General features: G+C 34.0%; 1 protein-coding gene and 1 long non-coding RNA gene across 2 annotated transcripts; both read right to left on the bottom strand.

Moving 5' to 3' along the window:
• On the bottom strand, positions 1-4,134 carry LOC112292223 (uncharacterized). Its single transcript, XM_024540503.3, has 3 exons — positions 3,095-4,134; positions 1,071-2,765; positions 1-954 (listed from the first exon to the last, which is right to left on the bottom strand). Exons 1-3 carry the CDS (start codon positions 3,271-3,273, stop codon positions 198-200), a joined length of 2,631 nt encoding a protein of 876 aa, XP_024396271.1. The 5' UTR covers positions 3,274-4,134; the 3' UTR covers positions 1-197.
• Positions 4,135-5,951: 1,817 nt separating this feature from the next.
• Positions 5,952-8,547, bottom strand: LOC149989931 (uncharacterized). Its single transcript, XR_016504711.1, has 3 exons — positions 7,994-8,547; positions 7,370-7,814; positions 5,952-6,298 (listed from the first exon to the last, which is right to left on the bottom strand). It is a non-coding gene; the product is annotated as an uncharacterized LOC149989931 (long non-coding RNA).
• Between the last annotated feature and the right edge of the window lie 18,981 nt (positions 8,548-27,528).

A 27,528-nucleotide genomic window follows, 5' to 3' on the forward strand; every position in this document is an offset into this window, starting at 1 on the left:
GACTGTGTAATGATGCTTGGAATTTTCAGCACTTATAGACAATGTCATCGTCTGTACAAACTCAGATGCTGTAAACAAAAATTGAGCACCACCTTATCGACGATCTCATCCACCTTTCTTCTATGAAATTTTATATCCACAACTTCGTAAATCTATGATCACAAAACCTTTCCACGACTTGCTTTACTTTTCGAAGCCTAAGTGCAGAAGCGATGCCGGCTGTTATCTTTGGGTGCGAAGTCAAAGTCACCAGCGTTGCTTGCTGCGCCGCTGATCGCTTTCTGAAACAGATATCGGAAGGCAAAGCTGTAAGGGACGACAGAGAAAGTGGCAGGATTGAGCAGCAGGCGGCGAGAGCGTTGCTGGATGCACTCGTAGATGACTGTCACTTGTGCAATTGGAAGAAACCGGCACGCCCACTCGAGCACCATGTCATCTTGGACAAACTCTCGAGCATAATTGTAGACGAGCTTGGGGAGTAAGACGCCACCCTTGGCTGTTATGCCCACGGTGGCGCGCACATAGTCCTGAAAGGCGCAATCAAGCTCATCGTGGATGTGCTCGGGAGTGTAGATGCGCACCATGGGGGAAGAGTGTCCACCGCACGAGAGGGCGAAGTTCACCTTCGGCTCTGCGCGATCGATCCCAAACTGCCTCTGCTCCTCAGTCAGCTTCTTATTGTGAAGCGCCACGATCAGTGCAAATTGAGGTCGATGCAACATGATTTTGGCTTTGAGGAGATTGCACTCGATGGCGGCGGCATTAAACCAGTGACCTCCGACGCAGTAAGCTGCCTTTTGCATGAGAGTGAAGAACTTGAGGTCGCTTCTCGGAATTCCGTAGGCAAGAAAGGCGTGCATAAGGAGAGCGTTGTAAAGATTGATCCAGAACGCCAACTTTTGTTCGTGCTTCATGGTCGAAGGATCAACGTTTGTCAATCGTTCCACCAACAACCTGCACGACGATCATTCCCCGGTTAGGAATGCCAACCCTCGGTTCGGAAGCATCTCTATCCAAAAGAGGCTTCAGAATCACACAATTGGTGGTAAATGAAAAGGATGTGTATTCACCTAAATTTTCCAAGGCTGTGCGCGACGTATTCAAGCTGGTCCTTCCCCACAGACAGCCATGGTACCTCGAAAGCATCCGTGTAAGGCCCAATGTTAGCCCACGGTAGCTTCCCCATGGCCTTGTAAGGGTCCAACGTCGATACGGATCCCATCACGTCTCCATACTGCACGGGGTCCATCTCGGGGCTGTAAGCTCCGGAAGGGAGGGACGAATCGGATTGGGAGGAATAGGATGACGAAGTTGAGAGGCGCCCGGTGTGAGAGCATGGTGAGAGAGGGCACTCGGGGAAGAAATTCGATTCGCCGCTTGGCTCTGCCAAGTGACAGTAGATATCCACCATGCAGCGCACCATCTCCTCCGACAGGCGATTGGGATCCGACAGTAGCTCCGAGAACAAGCCATCCACTTCCGCCGCTGCGGTTGGGCGAGGAGAATCCTTGATAGACTTCCTGGGGCTCGCCAACACGACCTCGCTTTCTGAGAAATTCGAGGCCCACCTTGCATCATCGAGAGGAGAAAGAAGGGATTGGTCCTGTCGTTTCATTCCTCGACTTCGTCGAAGCTTAGGCATCTTCACATGATCGGTGAAGTCTTCATCAAGGATAGGGGAGTAATCGTGAGGTGAGGAGTCGGTGGGTTGCTCGAATTCGGGAGTAGGATTTGCTGACCGATTGTTGAGTGACTCCGCATCAGAGGTGTTAGAGGAGTTCAAGAAGGCGAGACGCTTGGTGGAAACAAGCAACCTAGCGGGATTCATGGATTTCCGTGGCACTCCATCCTGCTCACGTGCTGGAGTGATGGGCGTGATGTTACGCGGTTGATCCGCGGGAGTGCTAGGAGATAAAGGTGGAGATATATGTGAAGTACGAGGCGCAACTGCTGCAGTTGACGGGAAATACGTCGTCGTCGTCGTCGTCTCCACGGCTGACTGCTGGAGACTTCTCTGCAAGGTGGGTACATTCTTCGAATTGGGGAGGAAAGACGTTGGGGGGCGATCTTCCAGGGCGCTCCACAAGGACCGTAAGCTTTTTCGAGGAGATTTGGATGGGGGAGCCAATGACTGTTCGCGTTCTGGAGTTGGTTCATGTAGAAGCTCCTTCAATGTAGCAAGAGTTGGCGATTTCGCAACCCGTAGAGGTGATTTCGCCGATCGTACTGGAGATTTTGCAGACGGTGCCGGTGCGGATCTAGATGGAAGGGAGGCAGCAGAAGAGTCCTCATATCGGGGTTTCAACGACGCATTCAGAGGTGCGTTGAGGGTGTACTCAATGCCTTTGCGCTCGGTCCGCTCGCGGCCAAGATCCCATTGTAAGGCGGATGCTTGAGATTCCAAATCTAACACAGTCGCCTCCAGCATTGCGATGTCTGTCAACAACCTCTGGACGTTATTAGGAAGGTCGTGCAAAACTGAGTCAGGCAACTGCGCACTGGATGAGTCTGAAAGCGCATTCTTCAAAGTATTGTGAAGCTCAACTTCTTGCTCGAGTTGATGATGCAACTCAACCACCTCATTTTCAAGTTCCACACGCCGAGCAAGTTTTATAAGCTTTTTGCCATTGACTGGCTTGCGGGACGCCACGTTGTCAATTCCTTCCGACGGCAGTGCCTGATGCATGTACTTCTGAGTAAGACGAAGCTCTAGCGAGGATCCAGTAACTTTCTGGCTCTTCTGTGTTTGATCCTTAACTGAAAGCCTGGCAACCCACCCATCCACACAACATTCAGGTTCAGCACATGCACTTACTGCAACGCAACTTTACTGATTAATGAAAACGGTTCTATCCGAGACCACATACATTTCGCAACCACGTAAGATCACCTTGGCGACATATTAAGCCTACGTAGAGCAAGAACCGCAATGACGTACAGATGCTGAGTAATCTAGACAAAAATGTAACGCATGTGATAAACAAGATGAAGAAATACTGCGATCAGGATTCGAACAAGCTTCACTATAAAGAGACTCCCAATCAATAAAGTAGAAAACCGTGTAATGCATGATAATGTGAGAAAAATGGCGTACCCAGAGATTGGCTTCAAGGTCACTAACGGTTTGCGCAACCTTGGTTCATCGACATTGAGATGAAGACTTGGAATGTCGCAACTTCTCCTCGGCATGTCTAGTTCACTAGCCGTGCACGGACGGCGACCAGGCTCCTGCCAAGGATCGCCAGTATCTCCGGCTAATCTTCTCACCACCATCCTAAACTTTGCAACAACGAGACTTTAAACATTTCCCACCCTCATTCTTCTTACTCACACTTACACCGAGTCTACTGCAACAGCCGAGGTGATCCTAATCAAGACGGAAGTCGAAGGGACTGGAAGACCACGAGAAGGGCACTAGAGAAGCAGGTCAAGCCGGTCAAACCGCACTTTCAATGTGGGTAGCAAACTAATTCAAACGAACTAAGAGCGCAATAGTCTTGATCGATTTTCCACTGAGCTGCTGATACCAAAAACCTGCCATTTAAGAGATGAATATAGACCTCTGCTCCGATATTGCTCTACGGCGAGCCTCAAAAAACCAATCAATTTTCCCGAAGCTCCTCAACAGCCAGAGTTCATCCGATCAACTATACTAGAAGAGCAGCTGAGCGCCTAACCAGCTTCTATTCCATACACTCAACACTCAACCAGCTTCACGTGAACACGGTGCAATCACTGATGATCGCTGCGAGTCGCCGCCACCCGTCGCAGAGCTGCAATACTTTTACAACCACATCTACACCGGACTGGTTCCTCTTCTTCGCTACTACTTACTAGACGTGCTCGGTAGACCTCCACATACCCATTCCACCATCGTAGGGCTCAGTAGACCTAAAGCCCTAATACACGGATTCGCTCTCCTTCCATCTAAAAATACCCCTATTCTATCAACTGAAATTGTTTCCCAAGGCTGGCCCCAACTGCTAATGTTTCCCCCAGAGCATATTTTCTCGGGTGTTATTTCCAAGCTTTTCAAGGATGAGACAATCTTCTACACAGCTGCATCAAAAGCCACTACTGCCAACCCTTTGGCTTCCAATTTCTTTCTGAAGGCCAGCAAAGAATCCTCAAAAGCCGACAGAGAGGCATGTTAAACGGAGAAGTTATCTTTATATACCAAATCCCGCAGCATCCAGACTGCATCTCATCGTCCCAGAAAAGACTTCTGTCATTCTGGCATGGCTTCTTTCTTTCCGCGCCTCTCTTTTCCCCCCTCTGGCAAGCAATTCCACAGCCAAATTTTAGACACTGGTGATTCTGACCGTCAATTTTACATCTCCTATTTTTTTTTCTCGACTCATTTATCCCTCTGGCAATCTGCTTCGCAGCGGTACCTTCGATACCGCTGCAACGCACCGGTGTTTTTTTCATTTCTCTAGATGGCGGCAAGTGTCCTGACAAGATGAATTGCATGAGCAGTTCGTCTCGACGTCGGAGTTGCTGGGACACTCTAAATCAGGCGCTCCCGTAATATAACAAAAACTGAGCCCTGGCAAGAAGAAAATCTATTAAAAGTCAATCAATTGTTCGTGGAACCGAGTGTTATCTCCCACGTACGTCAATTGCCAGACGAATCAGATATTCTCACGATGCCTGTGCGGTGCAAATGCATTGCCCTACCATCGTCGCGGACCAGGTTTCTTCCCGAGTGCGCCGTCACGAGTCTCATCTCAACCAAGGCCACTGTTCCTTCATTGCGCCAGTAGTTTTGCATCTTGCCCAATAGCATGCCATCATGCGAAAGTGGGCTTTTGCATCTTTAATTAGCAAACCACATTGTGGAATAACCAATCACCGAGACTGCCAGTGGGTGGCGAAAGGCTCCCACACCGATCACAAACGTTTAAAATGGATAGGCTATCGGCAGTATCATACCTGACCAGTGTGTTGAACTGTTTGGACCCGTACTTCGGCGCTGCACGTCGTCATGTTTGTGCGCTCAACTCAACTCAAACGCACGAAACTTTCCCACTTCAGATGCCAAGTCTTGTTGAATGGCCAAGCTCGGACCTGATCCGGCTCAGCCGCTTCAGTGACGCGTCGTTTCTGAATCAACAACACTTGACTGTAATGTAGAAGATGGGGAAGGGAACAGAATAACTGGAGTTTCACCTTAAGTGACATTGTTAACCAAGTCATTGCTTGACAATGTCCAAGCAATAACATGGGTTTGCTAATTCTCTCGTGGAACAAGTAATCACCGTATTCTAGGAAATGGAGTTATCTTTTTCTTTTTATTCGTCTCTTTTGTTATTACTGTTAAAAATAAATCTAACTTACACGGGACAAAGCTGTAAGGCAAAGCTCTATCATGGAACAGCGTACTCATATATAAATACGTGACTTATCATTTGCTCTGAACTTTCCTGCTTCAGTGAGTGTGTATGTATATACAAGCCTTCAAATGGTCTTGCTTTCCCAGACAATATGTTGCCTTCTAAATTTTCACATCGCAGTGCTTGTCAATCTTTGAGAAAATTTTAGGTCCTTACACAGAGATGTGTGTGTGTGTATTTTGCTGGGGTTGACTTTTGAAACCAAAAAGTTGGAAACTACTTCCTTTCTGATTCTTCCCTTTATTAATTTTGTATATTTGTGGATGTGTATATTTTTATGAAAAGAAAGTTTGGATATGTGAACAAAAAAGTTGCATGGTGAAGATATCTTCCCAGCTGCAAACTTCTGTGTTGACTATTTGGCACTCATGCTTGATTTCCATGCTCAGCTCTATAAATTCTCTATCTCTAATACAAGTACATACATGTCAACTCTCAATTCAACATCAAACTGACCAGAACTGAGCATTAACTGAGATGTGACAAGCGTATCTTCTTCATTGCGTGTTGGTTTCATTTGATATATGGATAGATTAAGCTTGAACATCATCAAAGTTTTTTTTTTTTTTTTTTTTTTGCTCTCTCTCTCTCTCTCTCTCTCTCTCTCTCTCTTTCTGTCCCTTCCCTTGAATCAGTATGATTGATGATTTGAGAAACAAGTATTGAAATATTGAAATAAAAATACATAATTTTATTCTATTCAAATTTATATTTGGATATGACTTACAATTATTAAAACTATCGATAATGGTTACATTCAATTGATTTGCTTACCAAGCTTTGTGATCCTTATTGTATTTCTTGTTTGTACTGAATACCATGTCCATGCCAAACATTGGTGAAACAAGTTTGATACATTGGGTTGGATTTCCCATGTTTTATAGGAACTCATTAGCACATACCTAGATTTTTAGCAATTATTCCCTATGTTCAATATAACAATCAAAAAAATTGACAGAATTAAGTTTACAATGGATGAATTACGTATCTGTATTCTTTAGTAAAAAATAAAATCAAATAAAATCATTTTTTTCAATTTCACATGGCATTAAAACATATATCTTTCAATCTGCACACACACCTTTTTTGCTTTGTATTTATCTATCTGTCTTTAATGTTTAAAAGTGAAATGCAAAACATGCACCTAACTTCTAATTTCCTTACAAATCAATGTGCCAATGTCTAGGAAAAAAGAAGTAAAAAGGCAATGCATGATGCTTAGAATTTGACACTTGTACTCAAACCTTGAAAAAGATTTGGCATTATTAAGGTTTTGGAACCTTGTCCTAGCAGAAGCATGACATCTACTTGCACACATCCAAAGCACACATCCAAAGCCAAACAGTTCACTGTGGATGCTCTGTCTCCAAGTCCTACTTTCAACAATACTTATTCCAACTAATAATAGAAAATTCAGTTGACTTCTATTTAATAATTTATTATCAGAAAAACAAAGTCTAACCTATTATCATCAACCATTCACACTTTATTTTTTAAGCAAAGAAATGAACACTATTGCTCTCTCTCGCATACCCCTGATCCCAACAAAACAAAGACATACAGACCTACCAATGCATTAGACAAGAATCACATAATTGCTTGTCAATTGCCAGGTGAACAGCTCACCTTGGGAGCAACATTATTGTACCTTCAACAAATCCTACTTGTATATTTTCATCTGGAATGGCACACTTTGACAGATAGGCAGCTACTGACTACAGCCAGGAATGCACAGAATCAACCAGACTGATGGACCTGATTTTTTTTATCACAATGGTTATTATAGAAACACATAATCCTTAGAAAAGAAAAGAAAATAGAGAAGAAGATAAAGTTGACAGAAGCACACAACAAAAACGATGACGACAGCAAGGTGCAGGATTACCAAAGTTTGGAGCTGACAGCCAAAACGTAGCAGTAGAAGAAACAGAAGCAAGTTTTCTAGAGGAAGGGATAATTTAGTGGATCACGACCTCCAAGGTCAGTAACACCAAAGAAGCAGACAGCCAAGCCTGAGTGATACAGAAGCCTTATAGATCTGCAGCAGCAGAAACAGTAGCAACAGTATCTTTTTCTCTGCCACGATGCCAGTGAATGGTGTGGTGCGGAGACCAGGATGAGCCAGGGTGGAGGCTTGATGTCGTGTATGGGAGGCTGCCGCCCCCCCCCCCCCCCCCCCCCTGCTTTTGCCAGTGTCACTCCTGCCACTTCACAGTGTTTTTTTTAATTTATGTCATGGCCAGTACCATCTCATCAAATCACCTCTGATTCATCGATCTCTTGCACACATTTCCTCCTCCTCCAACTCCCTCTCTTCTTAATAAACATCATCGCTCGTCTGTAGCTGGGTTGTCGGGGGATCTTTGTGGCTTTTCCCTTGCATTCATCATGCGCTGTTGAAGGCTATCCACAGGCTTTCTGCAAAGTACAAAACATAATTGGGTTCAGCGAATAATATTTTTTTGTATTGAAGATGGACGATCTAACTGCAACCACTGCGTAGACCACACATTACAAATGCTTCTCGACATTGCCTTAACATGGATTGTTACAATTTAGGGTTTCTTTTTTCATTTTTCTTTCCTTTGGAGGATTACCTTAATCTTTCTTCCCCGAGGACATAACATTCTCTATAACAAATTCAACTTGTATGACTTCTTTTCTCATACGGTTCATGATCTATTCTCGTACCCATTTTTCTCATGTGATACCTCCTATTGCTTAATTAGATGGTAAAACCACATGAGTTCCTTGACAATGTCATTGACCGTGTTTTAAATTTGAACTGGACAAACAACTACAAAAGTCTTATATAAGGACCCCACAAAACGAGGAAACCTTCCCCTGCCTAATGGACCGCCCACAAGACTAACGTCACCCGCATGCCAGCACGCAAGCTCTAAAATCTTCCCACACCAGCCCTTCGTGCAACATTGAGCTCCAGTCTCAACCTCAATGATTTTGCTTCTATACTCCTAAACAACCAAAATGAATAACAATAATATATTTTAAAAAAAAAAGTTTAGAAACCACACGCGGCAATATCTCCATGTGTAAAACATGCAAATCCTAACCTAGAGTTTATATGAAGAGTCACATAAACTATAAGTACAAGATCTGATCCCAAGAGAATCTTCTGAGCGAAACAGTGTTCTTGTGTCTGTTGCTAGAGGGGGGGGATGCACGAAGGGAGGCGGGTCACCGTGGGGGAGGTTTGGTTCTAAAAATAACGGAGGCGGGTGACCGTGGGGGGGCTTGGTTCTAAAAATAAGGGAAGTGGATGACCGTGCGTAGGGGCAGGGGGACGAGAACCAGTGAACTCATTGGTGGCCACGCCCTCTGTCTTATGTGTGTGAGTGTGTGTCCCTTAGAATGGCAAATACACCGGGCCGGGTGCCTTAAACCCAGCAGCCCTAACGACCTCTCCTCAGAAAGGGCGCCAACGCCAACCCCCACGAGCACAATCGTGCACGATTCCCAATGCAACACGTGGGCCCTAATCCTACGTGGCGCAAGTTCTATTTGAAAACATCGTTGTGGCCCTCAATTAACCACGTCCCAATTGTCAATGCCTGCTAATTCTAGTGCCTAACCTCTGATTAGTGCCTCATAATAAACACCCCACAAAGAATCAAAGGGGCCGATTTGGTGTGCTATGTTGTTGTTGTTGTCGTTCTTCTATGCTACATTTCAGCTCCATGTTTTTTTTTTATTCGACAACAAGTGGCTGTGGCTTGTTAAGATTCGAGAAACTCCTATTAGCAAGACGATTCCTTGTGTTAATTTGGATCGCGTGTACACATGTTTGACATGTAGACTCTGAGTTTTATTTTTGATGGAACTCAGTAGTTCTTTGGAATGACACTTGTAATCGTGGCGCCTCATCAAGTTAAGTATTACAAACACAACAACGCAACGCATGTCGTGTCTGAAGATAGCTACCCTTTGGACTTCCGTCCATGATGTCACATGTTCCAACTTCCTGGGTGCAACGTTAAGCTTGCAAATCAGCTCACAAGCAATCATGAAACCCCAAATCCAACCAAATTCAATACATGACAAAACTTGGGGTTTTCTACTGAAACCATGTGTCCAGGCTCTACCAGCAGTAACCGTCGTCGATCCGCCAATCCCATTCCTGTACAGCGATTGGCTCAACTGTTGCCGAGTAATCTCAGGTGCCCTATGGACTTTCGCGCCCGAATCATTTTCCTGGCCTTCGGCGCTGTGATATTGCCAGTCAGTCATTACAATCTCTCTCCGGTGCATAGAGGAATGCCCACTTTCGAACAGTAGCAACAATCTTGCATTCAATCCTCGGAGGTTTGTTCATATTGCCCTGCACCGCTATAAAGCCCCAACTTTCGAAAATAAATCATGACTCAGAAGACCAATGAAGACCTTCGATCGCCTTCAATAGCCAGAAGGGATTGAAATGCCAGGGTTTGCTTTAAGCCTCCGCCCTATCAAACACCCCCATTGAGAAACACGTGCTCCAGCGCGAGTAGTGTGAAAGAGTCTCCAGGATGCCTTTTGGGTTGTCATCGCCGCTGGGAAACTGGTTCCAGCCCGTTGCATAAAAACTCTTCGGAAGGTTTTAGTGTTTCTCTTCAATATAAAGTGGCCGTCTATCTCCCTGCTGCGTTGGCTGATAACAGAAGAACCGAAAGGCATCGGACAACAAATGTGGCTTTTTTTGTGTGATAAAATCTGGTGGCTGATGATTCTGTTTCAGAATATTTTATCCCCTTTTTTGTATTCTATCAGCTGTCACACAGTGTACAGAGTGGATCGCCAACTTGTGTGGGTGCGCTTTCGGCAATTAATCAAACCGGCCTGAGCTGGGATCTTCGACTAGTTACATAATAACGTTACAGGCACGGGTTGGATGTGACTAATGGGCGTCTAAATGTAGCCCTTTGAAGAGGATCTCTCATTCGGTACTGGCTTCTAGTTAGTTGGTGGAAGGGTCATTCCTTTTAAGATTCCATGATTTAGTGCAGATAGTTAATTAAGGTGGCTTCTTGGTGGACAGGGCGTCCTTTAAGTGGTCCTGCCTTTAACCCTGTATCTCGCCCTCTGTCCCCTTTGTTCGTCTCTAATCCTCTGCAATAAAAGATAAAACCTTTTGCCCACCACTTTCCCTTCATCGAACAGTCAGAATCTGACACAATGGACGGTGAGATCTCTGTTTTGCACTCTTCTCAATTGTGATAGCATTTACCCACTATCAAACAAATGCAATTGGAATCTTATCATAAATTGTCATTTACATATTCGTGTTTGTTCAATAATCTCTGGATCTACTGCACACTGCATTCTTCAAGGACTGACTGACTGACTGCCTTACTTTTCAAATATGCATTAAATTTTATTTCTCCCTACCTCTCTACAATAATGATGACCATTTGATATCAGTGTTGCATTGAATCACTCCAAATATTGTCAGAGTATTTATTTAGTTGGTTCGTAATTTGCAAAAAAAATGAAACTTTGATGTTGTTACAGGACAACTGATCGAGGGAGCGAAAGGGGACGTGGAAACAAGTTGATTAAGAAATGTTTCTTCATTCAAGTCTGAACATGAAGATTTGCAAACCATAGCAAAGAAAATAGAAAGGACTGGGCCATGGAGCTATGTCATGTGTAGCTTCTGTAGTTAAAGTTTGGAAGGTGGTATGCTTGGATGACTTATTTGTAATCTTTGTGTAAAAGGCCATTATGGATAGTGTTTAGGATGCAAAATGTTGCTTGTAGTGGGCACTTGTGTGGAAATTGGTGGCATTTTATTTACAAATATGTTTAGTGACAAGTCAATTAATTTTTTAGTGGCTTGCTTAAAATCAAAATTTTTAATTTGATAGATTATTCAAAATCCTTACTAAATCATTCCAAACAATCAACACTAACCACATTGCATTCTTAGCTATTAACTAGAAATAATCCAAGCAAACAATAGTATAACACCTTACAAACCACAACCTCCAAGCAACACAAATAAATAAAGGCTAGCTACTCCACAACTACCTCATAAGAAGCTCAAATCAAAGGTTTAAGCTTTGACCTCTTTAAGAATATTCTTAGAGAGAATTGTTAAACTAGATTTTTATAAAGTCTTTGTGGTTTATTGCTGCATAATTTTTCTTATATTTTAAAAATTGATATACATATATTGATACAAAAGATAAAATACTTGGTACAATTAATTACTATTGTAAATTTAATTTGACGTGAGTCATAACATACTTAAATAAATATTTGTTAATTTATAATTAATATTATAAAATTTCTTAAAAATATGTTATAATCTAGAGAAATTATATATTTTTTGATTAAAACAAGCACAATTAGTAAAACAAAGAAGTTATAGCTTTTGAATCTATATAAAATATTTTTTTTATAATTTTTATCATGTAAGAATAAATACTTAATTTTTATCTTTATAATGATTTTTCTTAATCAAAGTCAATGTCAAATTCTAACATAAGTTACTTTGCAAAAGATGCTTTATAAAGTTTAGGTAATAAATAATTGTATAACCAAGAAATTAAAAATATATTACTAAAACATAATATTAATATTTATATGGGTATTGATTCTTTATTTTATATTTTAGTAGATTTAAAAATAAAAAATAAAAACTCTCTTTTAGAGTTACTAATGTTTTAATCAAAATAGACAAAACTATTTTATTCGATTATTATTTTTTTTCCATAAGATGTATAAATTTCCTTTATATTATTTAGAATGTAAGCAAAAAAAAAAAAAAAAAAAAAAAAAAAAAAAAAAAAAAAAAAAAAAAAAAAAAAACAAAGCTGTGGAAAACTAAAAAAAATATAGAAAACAACTGAAAAGAACTTAATACTTTTATTTTCAATAAAAATATCTAATAGTTGTGAGTATATAAGACAAAAAAAAGACTCATAGAGGTGTATATATATATATATATATATATATATATATATTAGAAGAATAAACTTGGTAATGTATAGAAAAATCTTAAGTTGTTAGTTGGAAATTCTCCTACCTTTACATCTTACTAAAAAAAACTTCACAAAAGAAGAAAGTTTGGAATTGTAATTAGCTCAAAGTACTACTTGTATGTTATAAAAAGACCAAGAATTTGTAATTGGACCTAGGCATTACTTGTCTATCTAAAAAGAGACTAAGAAAGAAAAAAATTATCTATAAAAATAAACATATATTAAATAAATAAAAATATGATAATTTAAAGGCAATTAAGGACTTGTACAAGCCAATAACATGATGCTATTTTGTCTCTTTTATATCAATAATTACAACCAAAATTAAAACTCCATATTCATACTAAATATAATTCTTTTATTTTTTTAAACGACTCTATCTAATAACTATTAGTTTTCTTGTCCTAAAAACCTTTTTAAATTTTAATTCTTTTTGATTCATTAAAGTTCTTTAATCAAGATTTTATAGATTTTGTTCTTTAATTATATATTTAAAAATATCTACGAAATCTTAATTAAGGATTATCATGCAAGAGCTAAATGAAGCTTTTATCAATCTTTTTATTAGTTTTTTAAGGCTTATAGATAAAAATTAGTTATATTTTTATGATAATAAAAAAATACATAAGAGATTTCAATTAATAATGTTAAAATATGTAATATGAAAATATAGCTAAAAATATTGAATATGATATAATCCACATCAATCCAAATTTATATTTTCTTCTATCTTTGTATTAAGTTATAAGATACATCTAAATATAAATGCACCTATAAGCTATACATTATAATTCTAATACTTGTAAAAAATCTATGACTATATTATTTAAAAAATATTATGGATTTAAGATAATAAGCTTAAAGACCAAGTATTCAAATATTTATAAATATTTATAAAAAAAAATACTTACATCATTAAATGTAGCTACTTGTAGAGATTACAAAACTATAATATTTTTAAGATTCTTTTTCCAACTATTTTAGAATTGAAATGTTAAGTTACAAAAGTTCTTGCCAAAGTCTAAAATAAATTCTTTAAATAAATAATTTAAAAAGAATTTAATCTAGATTAAAATTATATAAAATTGCAATTATATTAAAAGAAATTATTTTTTTAAAATTTTTTGTAACAAAAATTTATCTATTAGCCCTGACCAAAGTTTTGTAAAAAAAAACTTTTTATTGGTTGGTTAAGATCAATGGCTTTCATCTTATAAATTATAAGAATATAAAATAATTAAAAATAAATAATACAATTATATTTAATATCATATCTTAGAAATAAGACTATATAAAATATATACATATTTATTTAAATAAAAAGTGCTAGGTAGAAGATAAATATAGATAGATTTGATATTAACTTGTGGCAAAGCTTCTTAAAAGCTTTATAGATATATAGTTGACTTTATACATATTTATAGTTGATTGATAGGTTTGAAACATCGCCAACAAGTTAGTCATGTATTGTATGTTTGAGTAGCTTGTAACACAAGTTAATAATATAGCATGTATGTATAAAACTTGCTTGTAAGTTAAAATATATATCTTGCAAATTAAACATGTGTTGGAGGTCTTATAGAATATTGCCATGTTATAGATGTTATTTGTATAAAGAATGTTTTTAAAAAATAAATCCAATACAAAATTGGTGCAAAAATAAATGCTATCTTTAAGGCTTCAAAAAAAAATTCAGCTTTTTGCTTCATTCAAGTTTGTCTTTATATGTCAGATGTGTATGAAGAGTCACAACTTAAAAGAAGTTCTTAATGAAGATTTCATAATAATTAGTAAATTCTCAATAACATTGCACATCTATGATTGTTTTTGAGACCTTTTAATTGATGGTAGTTAGAACCTTTTTAGGATTTATCATTAATCCTTAGTTGGAAATGATATATCCTAAAAAATCAACTTGATTAGTATAGAATACACACTTTTTTATTTTTTCATATAATCCTACATTTTTAAATTTTTTAAAGATATGATGAATATAAAGTTCATATTCTTTTGTTTTTTTAGAATAGATTAAAATATCACCTAAATAACAAAATATAAAATCATCAAAAAAATCAAAAAAGATATCATTCATGAGATGTTGAAAAGTAGTTGGTGCATTCGTAAGTGTAAAAGGCATGATACCATTATCAAAATTTCTATAGCTAGTTTGAAAAACAATCTTTCATTCATTTCTTTCTTTGATGCAGATTAGATTGTATGCTCTTCATAGATCTATTATTGTATAGATCTTTGTTTGATTGAATTGGTTAAAAAATCTTAAAATAAAAGATAAAAGATACCTATTATTGATAGTGATTTTGTTAAGTCTTCAATAGTGTATGCACATCTGCAGAGATCTATATTTTTTTTTCACAAATAAGATAGGAGCTCTTATTGAAGATTTTGAATGACATATGAATTTTTTAGCAAAATTCTTGTCAAAATATTTCTTTAGTATAGCCAACTTATTTTTTTATAAGCTATATATTAGTCCAAATGGTAGTTGACCTGTTTCTTATAGAACAATTGAATAATCATAGGGTGAATGCTTTAAAAGAATATTTGTATTCTTCTATTCAAAAACATCCTGAAAATCTTAATACTAGCTAGGAATACTACTTAATGTCTTTTTACTATAAAAAATAGATGTGGTATATATAGCAAAAGATCTTTTTTTTACAACATGCTTAAAAACTCTTACATCTATTAATAAAGATTTGGATATACTAACCTTATCTATTTCTACTTTACTATCAAAATATAAGATTAAACTACAAGAAAAGTTAAGGCTAAGAAAAAATCAATTTATTTGAGGGTTATATTTTTTTAACCATAATAATATTAAAATAATTGGATTGAATGGAGATCTTATCACATTAAATATTATTATATTATTATGATCTTTGATTGATGTACCTAAAAGAACAATCTTATGAAGAACATTTCTAAAAGATAACAAACAACCATCTATGACTTTTATATATATGGATTTAGTTTTTTTGACTAAAAATATTTATTTTTTCTTGATAAAAAATTTATTTATAAAATAAGATAAGGCTCTTGAATCTAATTATGTAAAAAATTTGTAATTTTTAGATTTGAAATATACATCTATTATAAAACAAGATGAGAGATATAAAGAAAGAATAAGACCTTTACTAGGTGTTGAATATATTTCAAGCAACAGATTTTGAACTTCTTCTATAGGCATAGGATTAGTGTTTCTATGGTTGGTACTGGTGAAATGTAAAATTTCCATTCTAAGAATATTGACAAGTTTATGAAGATCTACAATAATTGCAAATCTATTTTTCACTTCTACCAAGTATAACATCCATGATTTTTTCTTCTATTCCAAATAACATAACAAATCTACAAGTCAAACTAGAGAAAAGTAATCCACAACCTCTACTATCAAACAAAAGTTTCCTAAAAGAAAGATAATTTATTCTTTTTAAGAAAAAAAATCGGTATTAGAAATCAAATAGTTTATTTAAAAGAAGATAATCCTCAAACTTCAAAATTAAGAATAGAAGTGGGGTAATCTACTCATTTTTAAAAGAAGACAAGAATAATAAGTTATTATTTTTATTGAATTATTAAGGACAAAAATCTTGAAAAAAGAAATCTTCAATATAATCTAGTGTCAATCAAAAGAATTAAAAATTCATACAAAGATGATATAATATTAAAATAGAATGGCTACTGCTAAAGTCAAGAAGACTAGAAAGTCTTAAAATAAGACTAAAGTCTAAAAAGATATTGACAAGAGTGAATAAGGCTTTACTCTTGCTTCTATATGTTAGGGACATAGTCCTTAGAACCTTTTAGAGACAAGTTTTTAGAACCTTCTAGAAGCAAGTCTCTGAAACCTTCTAGAAGCTTCTTAGTTGATAGAAGTTGCTTGAGAAGCTTCCTAGTTGGTAGAGGATGTTAGAAATATAGTCCTTAGAACCCTCTAGAGACAAGTTTCTAGAACCTTCTAGAAGCAAGTCTTTGGAACCTTCTAGAAGCTTCCTAATTGGGAGAAGTTACTTGAGAAGCTTCCTAAATAGGAATATATATTGGAATCGAGGCTAAAGAGTTCTTCAGTCTCGACAACACATCTCTTGGAGCTCTAGTTCACCTCTCTGGTGTTGTTCTTGTATTCATCTGATTAATCTAGTTCTTGCCAGTTCTTCTTGAACTTCTTGTTAGATCTCGAGCCTGTATTTCTATGTCTGTGACATTATATATATTCTTAATTAGGAGCTACATAGCAATATCTTATAGGACCTCCAAAATATGTTGACTTTATAAGACACATATCTTAACTTGTAAGGCAAGTTATTTATATGTATACTAATTTTAAGGATTTTTACAATAAGTTAATCTCTATATAAGATTGCATCTTTTTCAATATCCTAATGGATTTACTCAAGTTGAATTCTTAGGTGCACTTTTCTCTAGGAGTGATATTTTTTTATTTATATTTTTGATGGAAATAGATTTATATCTTTTATATGATTTGAATTCATTCTAAAAAGTATTTACAACAAATTTTAGAAAAAGTAATCAAAAAATGATAGTAGAGACCAAACTTATATCTTTATAAGAAAGATCATTATATCATGTTGTGCTTTAGCTACCATGTGAAAATAATACAAATATAAATTTAATTTTAAATTTATTATACAGTGTAGTGAGAGCAACCTTTATTAGACATTAATTACTCTTAAAATCTTATTTTATTTCTTTTATTTACTATTTAGGGCACATAATATGCAAAAATTATTAAAAAAAGATTAGAGAAGGATTTTTATATAAAATGGGATAATTAAGCCAACCATATGGATGAATGGAGATGAATGATAAAAATCTCCATTCTTATTGGCCAAAAGTCATGTCCAATCGGCTTCAAGGAGGCTCCCTAAGGTCTTATTAAGGATTAGGATTATTCTTTTGAGACCATTCAAACATCAGAGGTTAAGATTATAAAGTTTAGAATTTTAGATATGGTTTTAGTAAAATTTTTGTATGATTTGGAATTTTTATGAAGGAAATATAAGCGCTCAAAGTCAAGGTATCAATTTTGTACTATCACTCTTTAGAATATGGCGCATACATATGAAAGACTTTTTGAGATCAGATTATGTAGTCTAAAAGTTGGTTTAAAGATATATATTTTTTCTATAGAAAATAAAAGGTTTAGAATTAATTTAGAGTAGCCATGAATACTTGAAGACAACATTTTCAAATTGAGATTTGTTAATGAGCCAATTTCATGAGAAATTGGATTCTAATCATATTTTAGCCATTTAGACGAATCTTTAGCTAAACATTTTTAAAATGCTGTATTAATATGTTATAAAGCTATAAACCAATATTTTTGGTATTTAAATTTTTTATTTTTGAGATATGGAGAAAATAGTATTCAGGTGCTTGTAAATTAGGATTTAGAGTATGTTCTAGGATTTCTAAGATGCCAAATGATTGAGAGTAGATTTATAATTTATTTATTTTTGTAATAAAGCTTAAGGATAAATTGCATAATATCAAGAAATTTGAAAAAAATTGAATAGTTGAATCAAAAAATATGAATTTTTAAAATTCAAGGAGAAAAAAATTCTTTGCTTAAAAAAAATGTTTAAAAAGAATTTTGCTAAAATTTGGATATTTTATGCAAAGAAAAGGGATTTTTAGAAGTTGAGATTTTATATAGATGTGAAAGATGGAGAAATAGAGCTATAAAAAATTATGATATAAAGATGGATTCTTGAAAGAAGATCATAAATTTTTAAAAAAATTTATTAGAAATCTAACTTATTGGCAAATAATTAATTATGATTTGGTATAGCAAAAGATGTTAAGACATTTTTTGATGCTTTAGAAAGCCTTATAAAAAAAACTTTTTAAATGTAAAAGACTTTATTAATAGAATATCTTTTGATATTATTATATTTATTTATCTTATATAAAAAGAATATATCATTGAGTGATACTTGGGCAATAAGTTAAAGCTAAACTCTCTACAACCAGATACTCAATGTATTTTTAGATAAAAAACCATGCCATACAAGAATGTTCAGCCACCATATATGCTATAGAAATCTAAAATCTTACTTACAATATAGATTAAAATGGCCAAATCTTTATTTATCAATTTTGATATGAATTATAAACAAAATCAAAGATTTTATTATTGATTTTATCAAAGTAGGCTTATTAAAGCAATTTATTACTTAAGCCATTGCATGCAACAATTGACTCTTTGAAAGATGCTAAAAACAAAGATTTGGTTGGAGATGTATAAATCGAGCTATAGCAATAATGTCTAGGTTTACAAAAGTTTATTCATGAAGATTGAAACCTATGCAAATTGATATTGTACATTTCAAGTTTCTTACTAAACAAGAAAAAACTTGATTTTATCAAAATGATTTGTGCTTATATTGTAGATAATCTAAGTATACTATTTAATATCTTCTAAAGAAGTAATGCAACTACAAACTAAAGAATACAATTACCAAAGAAGATGATGTATCAAAAACAAGTTTTTCTAGCTACAATAGGAATTGTGCAATTGAAAACTTATACAATACCTAATAAAGGCCATTATTTTCTTCAAATCCTTCATTCTATTTTATAATAGGAGTTTTTTTTTAAAAAAATTAAAAATCAAAAAGTCCCTGTCTTGCTAGATTCAAGAGCATCAACTTGTTTTATAGATAAAGTATTTGTTACAAAATAAGAAATATCTTCAGTCAAGAAAAATAAATTTATAAATGTAGAAATCATAGATGGTCATTTGTTATCATCTAGAAATATTCATGAAACCTTTATTATAGATGTAGTAACTAAAAATTATAATAGCTTAATCATATTAAATGTTATTAAATCTCTATTCAAATTAATTATTTTCGTATTATTATGCCTAGAGAAGTATAATCTTCAAATAAATTGGATTTCTTATAACCTTGATTTTTCTTGTAGTTTAGTCCAAGATCCTACTAATTGAGTAGCAATTCATAAGTCCATATCAACCAAAATTTTATTGGTAGATAAAAGAGCTATTATGCATATAACAAAAGAAAGATTTTTTTTTTTATATATAGATTATACCTAGTTTCAATAGAAAAAAAACTTCAAATAGTGTTTTAAGCCAATACCAAGATTATTAAGATATTTTTTAAAAATAGAATATAACTTCTAAATTATTGTTCTTATGATTGTTCCATTGCTTTTTATGATAGAGCTCAATTACCATTTGGACCAATTAATAACTTACTACAAAACAAGTTGGTAGTACTTAAGGAGTAAATTCATAAAAACTTATCTAAAAACTTTATATACCATTATAAATCTCTAGCAGGACGTCCTATCTTATTTATAAAGAAAAAAGATAGAGCTTTGAAAATATATATGGACTATCAAATATTCAATAAAATCATAATCAAAAATAGATATCTTCTACCTTTAATTTTAAGACTTCTCAATCAATTCAATTGAGTAAAAAATCTATACAAAAATATATCTACAAAGAGCATTCAATCTAATATGTATTATAAAAGGAGATGAATGGAAGATTGGATTTTGAATTGGATATAGAAATTTTGAATATAATATCTTATCTTTTGGATTCAAAAATGCACCAATAGTATTTTAATATTTAATGAATGATGAATAAACTATTATAAATTAGAAGATCTCAAAAATAATTAAAAATATGTAATATTTTTAAAAATTTGCTAATTATTATCAGATCTTCATCAATTTTTTTTTTCAAGTTGCAACTCTTCTTATATATTTGACATGTAAAATCAAACTTGAGTAGGATAAAGAAATTGAAGTATCTTTTGAAGCCTCGCAGATACCATTTATTTTTGCATCAATCTTGTATCATATTAACTTTTTCTAAGGTATTTTTTATGGAAAAAAATATATTAAACCTCGCTATGGATGCAATGTTGTTATAAATGAGAAAAAATGATAACCTCTTCCTGATAGCTTTTTATTTTAGAAATTTTTTAATAGTCAAAATTAACTACAAGATCTACAAAAAAGAGCTTTTTGCAATCATAGATTCATTTTAAGAATGGCATCATTATCTAGAAAGCACTACTAATCCAATCATTATATATATGGATCACAAAAACCTCAATTATTTCATATTAGGACCTAGATTTTATTTCAAAATTACTCATTGATCTAAAAAATTATAAGGTTTGTCAGATGTTCATTTTTGAATATTTTTATCTTGTATCCAAAGAAGAAGATGCATCTTTTAATCCATAAAGAATAATTCTATTAAAGCTAGAGTATTTCTATCTTTGAGTAATGAAATCAATATTAATTATTGATTTAACCTTTCTCAAGCAAGTTTAATTGAATATGACTTTTGATCTTTTTGTTCATGATATTAAGAATAATTCTTTTAAGTTTTATAAAAATTCTAGGTTTAAATTCAAGAATAATTTATTCTATTTTGAAGGAAAATTATATGTTCAAGAAGACAAAATATGATTAACATAGGTAAGTTGAATTATCATAGGCTTTGAAATTTTTTTATTTGTAAACAAATCAATCTAGTTGCTTATCAATTATATCTATCAAAGTCTATAAAGATCCATTTCATACTCCAAGTGTCTCTTCTTAGATCATATAAGACAATAAATATCTCATGAAGAAGAGAAATGCCACATCTTTCTATAAAAATAGATAATAATTAAAAATTAGATGTAGAAAGAGTCTTAAACTTAAGGCAAGACCAAAATAGGTTGGAATATCTTATTTATTGGTATAGATATGATATTAATGAATACACATAAAAATCAACTAAAAATCTTGTAAATGCACTAAAAAAAATAATACATTTTATTGATCACATCTATCAAAACCAACATAGAGATTAATAAATCTTTGCTATAAAAAAATAGAAATTAAAAAAAAATTATATTTTATCTTCTATCTTTGTAATTTATGTATGACACTAATGAGATGAAAAACTAATAATTAGCAAATTCAATTCAAGAGCTATCATTTGCTAACTTATCAAACAAAAAATTGCAATTACATCATGAACATACATATATTATAATTATTACCTAAGTGATATAAATAGATAAAAGTACATAAAAGTAGTATCTTTTATTATAGCTTTTTAAAAACTTTGTAGATTTTGCTTTGATTTTATATGTATTTATAGATTATTGGTAGATTAAAAACTTCATCAATAAGTTAACCACATACCCGAACATATTAGCAGCTTGTGGAATAAGCTAATTATGTAATTTTTATATAAAAAAACTTACTTTGCAAGTTAAGATACGTGTTGTACAAAGTCAACACATTTTTAAGGTCCTATAGAACGTTGCAAGATAGCTCATAGATTGATAATATATAAAGAGGCAAGAATGAAGCCTTCTTCACTCTTATCAATTCCTTTCTTGCTTTTAATCTAATTTCAAGAAGTTTTAGTTTTTTTATCTTTAAGCAATAGCCATTTTAGTTTCTTTTTAATATACATACTTCTTTATTTCTATTTTGTTATGCTTCTTTAAGAAGGTCTCACTTATTTATTTGTTTTCATCAAGTTCTTCTTTTTGATAGATTAACAAGAGTAAACTTACAATATTAGAGCATCATCTTTTCTTGATTAAGAAAAGATTATCTCTTTCTTTTCTTGATTAAGAAAAGATTATCTCTTTCTTTTCTTGATTAAGAAAAGATTATCTCTTTCTTTTCTTAAGACATAAATATATAAGAATTTAAAAATTATCATCTTCTAAATTAATACTATTTTTAGTATTTTTTTTATTTTCAAGTTTTTTTTTTTTTTACTTTTCTTGATCAATATTAGACATCTCTTTTCTTCCAAATATTATTATAACAAATTTTGATAAAATAGAAAATACAATGGTATAAATACAAGAATAATTTAAAGAATTAATGCTTGCAATATATCAATTCAATTTACTACCACAAGCAGGAACAAGAATGACAAAAAGTAAAGATATACAGATGATTAAAGTTGTTTCAATATTTATACCAAATCATGTTTCTTCTCCTATGGTAGAGTATCATTTAAGCACTTCAAAAATAAGAATTGCTTTATTTGAGAAGTTTGATAATATAAGATTAAAAATTCAAGGATTCATCAATTAAGTACAATAGGCAATTGAACTTCAATGTCAAAACTATCCAACTTCAAAATTACAAGTCAAGTTTATTAGAACACTACTTTTCAATTTTACGTTATCATAATTTTTATTTTATTTGAATAATGTGATCCAATATTAAAAAAATTAAAAGCTTTTTTAGCAGAGTTTTGATCTATGTATAAAAAATATGATACAATTTATCTTACAATAAATAAGATCTATATTTTGGAACAAAAAAATCAATTTATAACATTGTATTCTCTACAATTTAGACAACTTGTGATTGATATCAAGGAGGATGATACTACACTCATTAGCTAATTTTTTTATAGATTACAATATAAAGTAAAGAAATTGATGCTCAGATTAGCAGATCATCAATCATTGAGTCAAGCAATTGATTTTGCTATAAAGTTTGACAATCAACTTTTTGAATTTTAATTTGATAATTTTATAAGTAGGTTGCAATAATATTATAATTCAATAGTAATACCAACATCTTTTCAACATATACCTTCAAAAATAGAGGATATGCAAATTGATGCAATACATTTCAAATATCTCACTAAGCAAGAAAAGATGTGAAATTATTAAAAAGTATTATGTTTACATTGTGGAGAATCAAAATACTTTGTTGAAAATTATCTTAAGAAGCAATGCAATAATAAAATAAAAAATATGACTATTAAAGAAGATAATATATTAAAAAATAAATTTGTGCAGCTATAATAGAGATCTTACAATTGTAATCTTATACACCACCTAATAAAGGTCCTATTTTTTCTTCAAAATATTCTTCTTGTTTTACAATAGATGATATTTTAGGACCTATACATCCAGCCTCTACTTTGCTAGATTCATGAACATTAACTTGTTTTTTAGATAATTCTTTTATTAAAAGACATAACATATGTTTAATAAAGAAAATAAAACTTGTTCATGTAGAGTCATAGACAGTCGTCCATTGTCCTTTGAAGATATTATTCATAAAATATTTCTTCTAAAAGTAGTAACTAATGGTCATAGTAGCTTTGTGGTATTTAATATCATTATATCTCTTTCTAATCTAATCATTTTAGATTTATTGTGGTTAAAAAAATATAATCTTTGAATAAATTGGATTTCTTATAATCTTAACTTTTATAAAAATTTATATTTATTTTAAAAATAATTTATATATTTTATTTTAAAATAAAATAAAAATATTATATAATATTTATTTTAAAATAAAATATAAATTATATAATATTTATTTTAAAATAAAATATATAATATAAATTATATAATATTAAATATAAAAAATTATGACCTTCATATTTATCGTGTATTATAAAAACTAAGAGATGTGAGATTCTATACTAAGATAAAAAAATGTATATATTTCACACTACTTAAGTCAACTTCTTAAGATACATAATTTCAAATGATGGACTTATGATGGATCCTAAAAAAATTCAAATTATTATGGATTTGAAGATTCTAAAAATAATAAGAAATGTTTAGTGATTTTTGAAATTTGCCAACTACTACCAAATCTTCATCAAGGTATCACGGACATAGAAATACAAACTCAAGATCTAATAAGAAGTTCAAAAAGAACTGGCAAGAACTAGATTAATCAGATGAGAACAACACCAGAGAGGTGAGCTAGAGCTCCAAGAGATGTGTTGTCGAGACTGAAGAGCTCTTCAGCCTCGATTCCAATATATACTTCTATTTAGGAAGCTTCTCAAGCAACTTCTACCAACTAGGAAGCTTCTAGAAGGTTCCAAAGACTTGCTTCTAAAAGGTTCTAGAAACTTATCTCTAGAAGGTTCTAAGGACTATATCCCTAATATCTTCTACCAACTAAGAAGCTTCTAGAAGGTTCCAAAGACTTGGTTCTAGAAGGTTCTAGAAACTTGTCTCTAGAAGGTTCTAAGGATTATGTCCCTAACATCACCTCCTCCTTTAGCTTCGAGGTCTCTGAGAAGCAATGTTGTTGATCAGTACCAACGCAACAAAATGAAGATCTGTCGCATAATGTCTGCTATGAATTCCAACTGTTGTTCACGAGGCAAGTGGTTCATCGGCCCTTGAAGCCAACGATAGTAGCCCACTCCTTCAACTTCTGACCAAGCATGAACTTCCGTGTCGTCATTATGAAATTGTCGTGCAAACACGCCTTCTGGCTAACCATCGTAAGCAGGCTCGGACTCAAATACAATCACCAGTGATCGGTTACTCGGTATCCTCCGTCGTCGTCGTGGTGTAGGCAGTTCTTCATCTCAGGGTCGCCTTCGTGAGCTAGTCGGTTGAGATAATCTGACTGGCATAGTATCTATCTCTTGGCTATCCATATCAGAAGACCAAACTATGGCTACTGAAAAAATTCTATTTTATCTTGGAGAAAATAACTACATCAACTTCGAATTTTGGTGGTGCTCTCCACCTTTCTTATATTCTTGGGTGAGCAAGCTTCAGAAGGAAGCTATCGTCAAACTGGCTTAGGTTTATGAGGATGTTGTTGATGAAACTCCTCTATCTTTTGCGGCGCATTGGCGAGATTTTCAATTGGCTCCCATGTTCGCTCATTAATGTCGTAGCCGTACCAATGAACAAGATACTCTAACTTGTCCCACCTTCACCGTGAATCCAGTACCTTTTCAACCTCGTATTCTTCGTGGTTCTTGATCTCAATACTAGGTAGCAGACATTGTACTCTTCCAGGAAAAGACGACTCTCGATAAGGCTCTAACAGAGAAACATGAAAGACTGGATGTACCTTCATAGAAGCCGGTAATTCCAGACGGTACGCTATTGGATTGATTTGCTTCTGGATGATAAATGGTCCCAATCTTTGATAGTCCAACTTATCACATGGTCGTTTGGTCTTGATATTCCGTCGAAGAAGCCATGCTTTATCTCTAATTTTGAAAGTAGATGCTTGATTCTGAAATCTATCTGCAGACGCCTTGTAGGATTCTTGAGGAGATTGTAATTGAAGCTTCAACGTATTTTGAAGCTGTGATAGTTGTTTCGCAAATCTTTCAGCTACTGGATTGTTATTTGTTGACGGACTCAATAAATCAAGCTTCCGATGATACCCATAGTTGAAAAAGAATGGTGTGTAATGAGTCAATGCATGGAGGATGTTGTTATATGCAAACTTGGCTAGCGACAGATATGTGGTCCAATTGTCTTGCTTATAGTTGATGCTGCATCGTAAGTATTGTTCCAAGACTTAGTTCATCTGTTCTGTTTGGCCGTCAGTTTGAGGATGAAAAGCCAAAGAAAGCTTGATATCCACCTTTAGTATCTCAAAGAGAGATCTCCAAAACTTTGATACGAACTGGGTTCTTCGATCTGATACAATATCATCTAGTAGTCCATGATATCGATACACATTATCGAGAAAGAGCCTTGCTGTGACTTCACTGGACGATGTCTTCTTGCAAAGAACAAAGTGTGCCATCTTTGTAAGCCGATCTACCATGACAAAGATGCTGTCAAATGAGTTCGATGATGGAAGGTCCATGATGAAGTCCATGGAAACTGAAGACCATGGTCGACGTGGAATCGGCAATGGCTGTAGGAGTCCATAAGGGCGATGTTGAGGATTCTTGGATCTTGAACAAATATTGCAGGAGATGACAAAATCTTTCACATCCTTCCACATTTTGGGCCACCAAAAATCTCAAGAAATAAGCTCTAAGGTCTTGTTGAATCCAAAATGTCCCGCAGTTGGAAAATTGTGGCGAGATTGAAGAACCCGGAGTCGTGTTGGTCCTTTTGGGATATATAACCGCTCCTCAAAGTATAAAAGATCTCTCTCCACCTTGAATTTGTCGTCATTGGCACGCTGCTTGATATCAATGGCTACTGAATCTTTAATGGTCGCGGCACGTACCTGATTCAAGAAGTCAACATCAATTGGCACAATAGTAGCGCAAAGTCGAAATTACTCTGGCTTCAATAATGTCATACATTGTTGATCAAACGCTGCTTCTCCAACCTTTGATACAAGATACGATCTCCTCGATAAGGCATCAGATAGTCCTTGTTGCTTTCCAGGTCGATAAGTGATAACAAAATCAAACCTAAATAGCAATATACTCCGTCGAGCTTGACGTCGATTTAGAACTCGAGCTGACATGAAATACTCCAAATTCTTGTGATCTGTACATATGGACATTGGGTGTGCAGTTCCTTCAAGAAAATGATGCCATTCTTGGAAAGAATCCACTATAGCAAGAAGTTCCTTATCCTGGATCTCATAATTGATTTCAGCAGCAGAGAACTTTCGAGAATAGAATGCAACCGGATGGAGCTTCTTATCTTCTCCCATTTGTGAAAGTACAGCTCCGAAAGCAAAATCCGAAGCATCAGTTTTTAAATAAAAGGCCTTTGTAAAGTTTGGATGTACCAAAATTAGAGCCGTATTAAATACGATTTTTAGGTCTTGAAACGCCTTCTCCGCTAGAGGTCCCCATTCCAGCTTATCTTTGCATGTCAATCGAGTGAGAGAAGCAACAATTAGAGAATAATTCTTGATGAAGATCTGATAGAAGTTGGCAAAGCCAAGAAAGCACTGTACGTCTTTCACCGTCTTCAAAACCTCCTAGGACACGATTGCTTCCACCTTCTTGGGGTCCATCTTCAAGCCTTCCGTTGTCGTATTACGTGTTTCCTGCTCGAGAACGTGTTGGATGTCTGGCTATAGAAGGTAATATGGAGATTTGCTAATATTCAAGCAGTCTATCGGTTTTTGACTATTGGAATATAAACAACTACAAGAATATACCATAAATCTATACAAATGTCCTTCGACTACTCGTCGAAATCCTTTTTGTCCCAACGGATAGGTCTCTAGACGTTACAGAGAATCCCGAACAATCTAAACTGCTAATCTTCGATACCGCTTTATACTCACGATCTTGTATCTACTGACTGTCTCGTTAGATTCACCCAATAAATTTCATTCACTACGCATACTCAATCTTATAGACACCCTTTTAATTCTTTATCACA

This window comes from Physcomitrium patens, chromosome 1 (genome assembly GCF_059467195.1).
Source record: "Physcomitrium patens ecotype Gransden chromosome 1, ASM5946719v1, whole genome shotgun sequence".
NCBI lineage: Eukaryota > Viridiplantae > Streptophyta > Bryopsida > Funariales > Funariaceae > Physcomitrium > Physcomitrium patens.